Source organism: Trachemys scripta, chromosome 10 (assembly GCF_013100865.1).
Source record: "Trachemys scripta elegans isolate TJP31775 chromosome 10, CAS_Tse_1.0, whole genome shotgun sequence".
In the NCBI taxonomy this organism is placed as follows: domain Eukaryota; kingdom Metazoa; phylum Chordata; order Testudines; family Emydidae; genus Trachemys; species Trachemys scripta.
Window position 1 is genome coordinate 78,223,384 of NC_048307.1, and position 10,143 is coordinate 78,233,526.

At 49.5% G+C, this 10,143-nt stretch overlaps 1 protein-coding gene across 1 annotated transcript in view; it reads left to right on the forward strand.

Annotated features, from left to right (window-relative positions):
* LRRK1 (leucine rich repeat kinase 1) overlaps positions 1-2,698 on the forward strand; it is a 71,097-nt gene extending 68,399 nt beyond the window's left edge. The window contains exon 28 of the mRNA XM_034784902.1: positions 1,336-2,698. Within this exon, the coding sequence (XP_034640793.1) occupies positions 1,336-1,513 (178 nt within the window). The 3' untranslated portion in view covers positions 1,514-2,698. The remainder of the gene's footprint in view (positions 1-1,335) is intronic.
* Positions 2,699-10,143: the final 7,445 nt, after the last annotated feature.

The window sequence follows — 10,143 nt, forward strand, 5'->3', positions numbered from 1 at the left end:
ATGGACATTAATTTAAAATGCTTCATGTAGCAACTGAGCTTCCAAGTAAATAAATAACCCGGGTATAGTGTTGGGGGGGGTTTTGCTGACCCTTTAAACACCCATATGTGATTGTGCTATTCATGGCAAGACAAAGCAAAGAGAAGTTAAGCTGGGCTGTGTGTTATGAATGGCCATTTATGAATAAACGGCACAGATAACATGAAATCAAAGCCTTCCTTTCATTCACTTCCATGTCATGTCAGGTATAGTGCTTGGTCCCTTTTATTACCTGCATAGGCCCATTTAGCTAGGTGGACTCGTTTCAGAGATTCACCTTATTTAAAAAAAACAGGAAGGAAAAGTATGGGGAGTCGAAGACCAGATGAAGTGGCCGTTGCTAGACGTGTCCCATTTTACAATATTGCAGCCTTGCTGATTCAGGCACAAAGTCCATCGGCTCATCCTCTACCAGCAGGATGAAAATGATGAAAAATCCAACAATATTGCACTCCCAGTGACAACAACTTACTTCCCCTGGGTGTGGAGGCGTCTGCAAGGCTGCAATATCACTAAGATGGAGCCAGATACTGTACTGTGCCTCTGAGGAGTGGGGGGAGGGGGAGAGATAAGGGTGACTTCCTTGGGGGCTGCTCTGAGTTAGGACAGCTTCCCCACAGCTGCCAAATACCAAACTCTCTAGCTACTCCTGCCATTCCTGTTTCCCCTGTCCCTGTGGTGGGGCAGGTCTCTTTCCTTTACCCCAGTGCTCCCTTTGGGTGGGAGGGATAGCTCAGTGGTTTGAGCATTGGCCTGCTAAACCCAGGGTTGTGAGTTCAATCCTTGAGGGGGCCACTTAGGGATCTGGGGCAAAATTGGTACTTGGTCCTGCTAGTGAAGGCAGGGGCTGGACTCGATGACCTTTCAAGGTCCCTTCCAGTTCTAGGAGATAGGATATCTTTATCAATTCTGCCACCTTTCCTCCCATTGAAGAGTCCCCCACTTTGTGAGCAGCCCCATTGAAATCAATGGGATGAAGGTCTGTCGAATCTGGCCTTACATTACTGCACGGTACTGTTGTAATCAAAAGAGCCTTGTAGAACTATGTCACTGTTGGGGTTTTTTGGGGTGGCTTGGGGTTTTGGGGGGAGGTGGAGGTGGCTATAATGTAACTAGTTACACTACTTTATGTTTTCCTGTGTTAAATATCTCCAGCCCTCTTAGAAAAGCAGATTCGTTGACTGTAAGACAAACCCTAAGCACTTTTGGGTCTCACTTTTGCGAGGCTGTCTGTTTTCTGGGAGAGCGGCACCCCAGTTCACACTCCATTCCCCAGCCCTGTTCTTGCTTTCCCAGGGCGCTGGTCGAAGCTGCTATCGTAGCAAGGGACACTGTTGTGTGCTGCTTTGAGAACAAAAACATGGAATGGTGCCTTGCTGTCTGGAGGAGCTGGGGTGCCCGAGAGTTTGACATTTTCTACCAGTCCTATGAAGAGCTGGGAAGGCTTGAAACCTGCATGCGAAAAAGAAGGTAGTGCTTGTCGAATTTAAAATCCAGCATCCAGGAAGGATGGACTACAGGGAACAGAAACGCCCATCAGCATTCCAGCCTGGGCACTTTTGTATCCTTAGAGAAGGGTTTGGGTTGTGGGTGTTTTTTTTTTTTTTCCACATTTGCTGCTAAGGAACACTGCAGGGCTCTTGCAGAAGCTATCTCCCCTGCAGGGTATTTGCCAGAGACGCAGAAGACCAAACTAGATACCATTCTGTTTGTTTCTTCCTTTCTTTTCAGCAGGGGATAGAGATGTATTAAGTCCAGAAAGCGGGTGATCTCTCAACAATATTGCTCTAATGTGTACCACCCTCCCTATCCCTCCACCCATTTCCATTCACTTCTGTCTTTTGAGCCTCCTTTCTTCCACTGTAAATTCCCTCACAACCCCCGCACATCTGGGCAGCTGCTGCTTAGGTCCTCATCCAAAAGAGCTTTACTAACTACACAGATATGCATCTCTCTCCCTCAGAGACTGAGCTTTTACACAATACTCCTATCACCTGCTGTCCCAATGGGCAATAATCCTTCAGTGGCCAATGTATTTCCGATCTGTAAAAGATATTGTGATAGAGTTACTGTGAAAGACCCAAAGATGATGATCTGCCAATGAATACTGCACAATCTCAGTACATTAATGAGCTATTTAATTGCACTGTTGCAAAGTAAATTGTACATAGATCGAATTCAGAGCAAAACACGTCAGCATTTCAGATGCTTTACCAGTTGAAGGGAGTAATTTAATCAGCAGAACTTGGAAATGGTCCTTGTCCCTCTGTTACTTTTCTCTGTAAATACATTTGGAAGTAAGCTGAGTTTACTGATATATAAAAGTGTGTTATTTTTTAGATAGAGGTTCTTATATAGTTTATTTTTCACATCACTAAGGTCACACTGGACCCCGGAAAGCATTGTACCCGATGTACACACAATCACATTATCATAGCATGTATAGAAGAGTGTAAAAAGTGAATCAACTCCTGATGCGTGAATGTGTCCTGTGTATTGAACTGTTTTTATACTGAGAAACTTATACTAAGTTTGAACATATCTGCAAGGCTGCTTGATGTAGCAGGTAAATGTCAGATTTATACTTTTACTGCAGGCTGTTAAAATAACCATCAGAAGCAAAATGTATCTCCAAATAAACAGACTCCTCCAAGAATTACATTGCGTCAGTGTCACTGTTTATTGGCAGCTGGTGACTGCATCAGCCACTGGATGTTTGCACAGCTCCATGATCAATTCAAGAGTTGTTGCATCTGATTAAAATGCAGGCTTTCTCTCTCCCCCACTAGATATCTGAATGGCGGGGAGAGGACGGGGTCCCTCCCCCTTGGACTCTCCAGCACTGCTAACAAGAGTATCCCATAACTGAGATATTTTAAACCACATCAGGGTTACAGATACAATCTGCCTGGATACCAGTTAGGAATGGTGCAAGGGACTATGGGTATTAAAAAAACTACATTTGGGAAGGACCAAAAGCAGCCCCATGAATGTGAAAGACCTGATCCCATCCGCTGTGCTACTGTATGACTTTGGGGAGAAGCTGGATTCCAACTTAAAGCTGTTCCAACTGTAGAGTGGGACTCGGAGCCATTGAGTAATGCAGCTTGGATGATCCTTCCTGGAGCCCCTTCCGTCCGTCTCATGGTGATGGGCAGGGGTTACTTGATACAACTGGAGTAAAGGAGAGCACGACACACGGAGAGTGAAACGCTAAGGTGCCAAATCCCCAGCTTGTGTAAAGCAGATTAACTCCACTGCAGGCAATGGCGCGACCTCCGCTGAGGCGTAGCCCCCAAAATAGCTACATTTGTAGCAAGCGATCTCGTCAGGCTGGAATTGTGTCCGCGCCATCCAATCCCAGTCCAGACACTAGCACCAGAGTGCGCTCAGCTAGACAGGCTGCATAGACCCAGAAAACATCTGCGGATGCCCCATATTTATCAGAGCAGAGACGACTCAGCCCCTGCATGGAGGTTGTATTCAGTATGCTCTGCCAGCCTCCACCATGCCATTGCCTCCCCAGGGTGGGGCCTGAGAAACCAAGCCGGGGCTTCCACAGTGAGCGGTACACTAACATTAAGCCCATTTGTACCATGTCCCAGGCCTCCTCCATTGGATGGCAATAATAACCCCTAGTTGTTATGTAGCCCTTCCCATCTGTACACTTACAAAGGAGGGCAGTATCATTATCCCCATTTTACAGATGAGGCACCTGAGACCCGGACAGGCTAAATGACTTGCCAAAGGTCACCCAGCAGATCAGCAGCAGAGCCAGGAATAGAATCCAGGTCTCCTGAGTCCTGGGCTTGTATTCGAGCCCCGAGGGAGACGCATTCAATAGGTGAGAGCCTGAATGGTTGTAAAGAGCTCTGTAAGTGCTTATTTATTATTATTTTATTAGCAGGCCTTAAACCACACAGAGGCCAAAAATGGGCTTGAACTTGCCAAAAGCTGGTGTGTTCCAAAGCAGCATTGCCTTGTATATTTCTTTGAGAGAAAATAATAACTCAGATGATCAAAGCAAGCAGGAAACACCAGCTATCTGGACACATGTCGGAGGGCAGGAGAGAGCCGAGATGGCTGAAATGTAAGCATCTGTCCGTGCACACCTCCCATTCCTTCAGCAGTGGGAATTTCACACTGTGGTGGCTTCTTTCTCAAGCAGTAACTCTTGGGCATGCATTCAGGCCGTACGTACTACTGTTTCCCCAGGCCTGCATTTGGCTGTGCGCTATGTGGGCTTGATCCAACACCCAGCTGAAATCAATTGGAATCGTTCCATTGACTTCAGTGGGCCCCAGATCAGGCCCCGGTAGTATGAAAGAGTCTCCGCTTTCAGCAGTGCGGCGTAGTATTATTATTAGTTATTACGTACCACCTGTGTGCACAGCCCTTGCCTCCCCCTCTCCCAAAAACTCTTACCATCTCCAAAAGCCAGCCAACAATTGAGCAAGGGCCACCCCGGGAATGACTAAGGGAGGGGCTTATACTGGTCACTGTTCTCGACTCACTTCTTGTGGGCAGCTCAGAGCGTGTGGCTCTTAGCAGGGAGGTGAAAGAAGTGAAGAGGTCTCCACCCAGCCGAGACCATTCCAGGCACTGGGGGAAGTTCTGAAGCCAGCAGTGGGACGTGACTGTGTAGGTATAGACTGGAGCTCGTGACCTATTTCTGTGCTGTTGACCCTCCACGGTCAGGGTAAAGCAGCCTGTCATTTGGAGCAGGGAGAACGACTCCTGCCAATTGTAGAACCTGCTTGAGTGCAGGGGGCTCGAGGTTTAGAACACAGCACTTTGCGGGTCTGGGCCGATTAGCGGAGGGGGTGGGTGAGGTTCTGTGGCCTGCGGATTAGATGATCAGAATGGTCCCTTCTGGCCTTACCGGCTATGAGACCTGCGTTCCATTGGCTCAGGCATGAAAACCAGTTCTGGGGGCTGTGCAGATGGGGGTGCTTATATTTTATTCCCTGGTTTTCCTTGGAGCAGGACAAGACCTGACTGGTTATTAGCACGGGCCTCTCTTCGGTTAGCAAGCTCTAGGCTGATGTAGTAACGCCCCAAAGGAAAAAACACGAGCTAGAGGATTAAAAAACAATTTTCATAAGACTCCCCCAAACTCTCCAACTCCCATCCCTCCCCCCAATACAACCCAGCCACAATCAGAGCAGAATTAATCCACACCGTGAGGCCTCTTTCTCTACTGGGCTGGATGAAGGGCACAGAGTGGATCAGGTCATGCACCTACTCCATGTACGTTGAAAAGCATAATTTGTTTAAGACCAAAGGATATTGTGGAGCAGGAGTGCAGGGGAAACAGCAGGGCCAGGTTCTGGTTAATAGTGTCATGAACTCAGGCATCATTCAAGATGAATAACAGCATCAGGATCTGGCCCAAAGATTGCGCTGTCAAAATCAGTTGCTGGTAAAACAGCAGCTAGAGGGTTAGAGCCTTTGGGGTGGGGATCTCCCCGGTTAGGCATTCCAGTCTCAGGGAGAGGGAAGTCAGAACAGTTGCAAGTACTATCCAAGAGGCAGTGCATTTGGGCAGTGTAGTTTGATATCTGTTACAACATATTTTTTTAAACAGAAAGTGAATTACTTCCTCTGTTGACCAGCTGGAGCAAGCCCACGGCTCAGCCTTGTTTTGTAAATTGTACTAAGTCGAGGCCTGAAGGTGCACATTTTCTCAAGCCCCTCTCCCTGCTGCAGGAATGTATAGAAGGGTTGCAGATGCCTCAAGCCAAAAAGCTGCACTCAAATTAGATTAATCCATCACAGACAATAAAACCCAGAGTATTTTTAATTCTGTCAATTAACAAGAAAGCCTAAATAAGGAAATACACAGGAACCATTTTCCAAATGAATGAATGCCCTGTTAGGCCACTCAGCACAGGAATAGGCTACAGCAATGTTGCTGTTTTAAAAGGCCAGTCAGTCACTACAGGAAAAAATGGGAATCAAGGAAGATTTAAGAGACACCTCTGTAGGGCTCGAGGCCTAACTATCCTTCAGGTATGACCATGTCTTCAAGGAATCCAGGTTCATGATGGCGGCGTTAATGCTACTAAAAATGTGTGGGCATTTCTGTGTTTGCATACACTGCCACGGAAAATCCTGCCTGTTTCACCCCACCCCAAGTTTATTGACACTATTGCCTATACATGGAAGAATGATATCCCTGCATCGTCCTGAATACACCACAGTCATGTTTAACCAAATCAGAATAGACACGGGCTACCATTTGAACACAGCTGTTTGATAAGTGTCTTAACCTCTCCTCAACTTACCTGACAGACACATTACTAGCCTGGCTCGTATCATTAGCTATTTCAGTGGCAAAGAAAAGTGTAACAGCTCCCATATTTCAGCCTTGCAACGGCCTTAGCAAATTGCCCACTTAGTTCCATGTCCAGTGCGGCTCAGGAAGCCTGAACACTTAGCGAGATGCCGCCAAGGTGACACAACATGTTCCTGCAGCTGAAATCTGTTCCCTAGTCTGTCGTTGGGCGTGCACAAAGCAGGTCTGGATTTTTAAGTGCTTAACATTTAATCAGATGTCTTTTATCTACCATTAAAAAAAAAAAAGCCATCTGCTTCTAGACGTATTCCTCTGTTTGAAACAGGGATCAACAACCTTTGGCACATGGCCCATCAGGGAAAGGCCCTGGCGGGCCGGTTTGTTTAACTGCAGCATCCGCAGGTTTGGCCGATCGCGGCTCCCACTGGCTGCAGTTCATTGTCCCAGGCCAATGGGGCTGCAGGAGGAGCGGCCAGCATATCCCTCAGCCTGCGCTGCTTCCCGCCGCCCCCATTGGCCTGGAGCGGCGAGCCGCGGCCAGTGGGAGCCACAATCGGCCGAATCTGCGGACGCGGCAGGTAAACAAACCGGCCCGGCCCATCAGGGGCTTTCCCTGACGGGCTGCATGCCAAAGTGGCCGATCCCTGCTCTAAAGCATAAGACTAGGCCATCTTTTCAGGAGTGTAGAAAGGGCATTAGTTTGCTAGGCAATGGCTGCGCTGCACTCCCCATCACGGCACAAGCAGAAGTTTATTAGCTCATTAGGGCCCTGAGCCTTAGAGTCTTGACTAAGTAAGGACTGCATGGTTATTATCTATTAGTAGGTGTGGGCCCCCTGTGAGGAGAAAATGGGTTAGAAATCCCCTGTTCTTTAATACGCAATTTTAGTTGCCTTTCATGTGACTACTTTGTGGCATTCATTAATAAAGAAAAAGCAAAGCTCTAGCATAACCAAAGACAATTAAGAAAACATTGCAGAAAGACAAGGTCGGTGTAAAGGCAAGAGACCGGACCAGGGGAGGCGACTCAAAGCCCCAGTTCTTTGCCAAACGGCACTGATGTTAAAGGAAGAGACGCTAATGAAGGGCAAGTGCAATTATAACGTAATGAACCCACCACAACTAGAGCGAGACCATCTCTTCGCTAATGGAGCCGTGGGTCTGCCCTCAGCCCGTGCTGGCTGCATGTAGGGCTGAGGCCTCTCCGCGGCTTTGCTCATTAGCTCCCAGGGTCGGTCTGATTTACTGGTGTAAAAAAATCTAGGCCCAGGTTCTCCCCCAGGCTCAGGGTGCTTTGCTCTGTGTTCTCTGCACACGTGACCTTACAACTGGTAACCAACGGCGTCTCATCACACAGAGCCACGACATACGGAGCATGACCAGGGAATGGCCACGGTTTCCCTGCACCCCATTAATCTCCAGTCCTTGGCAAGCCCCCGTGCATTGGCACTGTCCTCAGGCTACTGTAGTGTCAGGGGCTCAGCCTGGTGGCCAGCGGGTTGAGGATGAGGGGAACAGAGCGGTGACACCAGTGGTGTGACATTAATTTACAACAGCTGAGGATCTGGCTCAAACGTCTATGCTGATTCTCTAGGGTTGCCATATTAAAGGTTTTTAAAAAGAGGACACTCCACAGGGCCCTGGCCTTGCCCCTTCCCCACCCTTGGCCCCACCCCTTCCCCAAAGTCTCCATCCCAACTCCACCCCTTCCCCACACCAGCCCCGCCCAACTCCGCCCCTTCCCCAAAGTCCCCGCCCCAACTCCGCCCCCTCCCCTGAACGCCCTGCAGTCCCCCTCCTTCTCTCTCCCAGCCACGCGAAAAGGGCTGCCTGAGTGCTACCGGCTTCACGGTTTGCTGGGCAGCCCCCAGACCTCCAGGCCCTGCGCCCTGGGCCGGGCGCTTCCCCGGTGCAGCCGGAGCCCGGGAGGGGAAGCGCCCGGCCGGGGGCGCAGGGTCTGGAGGTCTGGGGGCTGCCCGGCAAACCGTGAAGCCGGTAGCGCTCGGACAGCTCGGCTCTTCAGCTGCACAGAGCTGAGGTGTCTGGGGGGGAGCAGCCGCCACCGCGGGGGAATCCGCCTGCAGCTCGCAGCCTGCCGGAGCCGCTCTAAGGTAAGCAGGGGACTGGGGCAGGGATGCCGGCATTTTCCCGGACATGTTCGGCTTTTTGGCAATTCCCCCCGGATGGCGATTTGAGCAGCAAAAAGCCGGACATGTCCGGGAAAATCCGGACGTATGGTAACCCTAGATTCTCCTCCTGCATTAAGATCTGGGGCCTGCATTTCTAATGGGAGTGAAGCAGCTGCTTTGATTGTTAACTAAGGGCTTGTCGTCACTTGAAAGGCAATTTGGCTGACGGTAGGGTGTGAGTTTCAAGGGCAATAGCTGTGCCTGAATAACTCTGACTGTAGGCAAGCCCGTCGTCTGTTTCTGGCTGCCGGCATTGGCATCGATGACCGGCAAAGGTGGTGGTTTTTGCTAATCATGAATGAGTTTACATCTCTTGCTATTGCAGCTTTGTCCCTGTTACCAGCAAAAGAGAGACATCATCTGCTAACTCAGGGTATGGCTACACTATGGAGACTCTCCCGGTCCAGCTAGGCTACCGTCGCTATGCTGTCATTACCCAGTGCTTGAGATGCAGCCTACGCTGACAGATGGGTTTTTGTCATCAGTGTGTGGCAACACCAGGTGGAAGCAATCGTCCATTGCCATAGCTGCGTCTACACTCTTACGTGGCCATAGTGGTGGCGCTCAGGGGTCTGTGTTTCACACCCCCGCTGACCTAGCTACGTTTTGACCTAACTTTTAAGTGTAGACCAGGCCTTGGTTTTGAATGAGGTTTGGGTGTTTTCCCCCAGCCGGGCACTAGAGGGCGCTCGAGCTTCAAGGCGATTCAGACAATAGGAGGGTTCTGTTTTGTTCCAGACTAAATAAATCCAGTTCGCAAAGTCAGTCCCATTCAGACCTGCACTGTAGCTCCCTGCCCCTGCAGCTAGCACCTGTGTGTTGAGCAGTGCACAAGGGGAGAGCTGCTTCCCTGCTCCTCTTTCCTCAGTGTCTGGACAGCACATTGATTTGTGTAAGTCAATTTTTCCCTAACGCTCCCTCAGCTCCTGCCCAGCCCTGCCTGCCTCGTCTTAAGGCGCTCATTGTGTGTTACCATACCTAGCTAATCCTTGGCCCGACCACTTTCAGCTTGGCAGTTGGTTTCCTGCAGTTTGGTTACATTTTGAAGTCTAACAAAGCCAAACAGGGTTAGGCGTCTGGCCCTCTTTGCACAGGTCTGAGCCGATTCTAGCCACACACACACTTGGGCCCCTATTCGCCACGTCATCAGCTGAACCACAGAACGCCGGAGGAGCATTTCCTCCCCAACGAGAACTTGGGGTAGAATTCACCCCTCCCCAGAGGAGCTGCCCAATGTTTATGCCCCATTTACCCTCTAGTGTGAGGACTTAGAGCGGTGCAGGGGTTTAGGGTGGGATCTTTGCACGGGGTGAATTTCACCGTAAAAGAAGAGTGTGCAGATGAGCTATTAAGAGCTTTCAGAGCCGCTACTGAGCATGTTCAGGGACTCCTCACTACGCACAAAGATCCTTAGCTGACCGCTTTTTTTTTTTTTTTTTAGGGTACAAACTTGCCCAGACACTCTGTACTCAGTAATCTGAGCCGTACAGTATTAGCCATTATACCGCAGCTGGTGAGAGCTGCAGAAGTCATCACCATTTATTATCGATCACTGGCAACTGCCAGGAAGCCCTGGGTACGGCCAGCACCTGAGTGAAAAATAAAAGCACACTTGAAC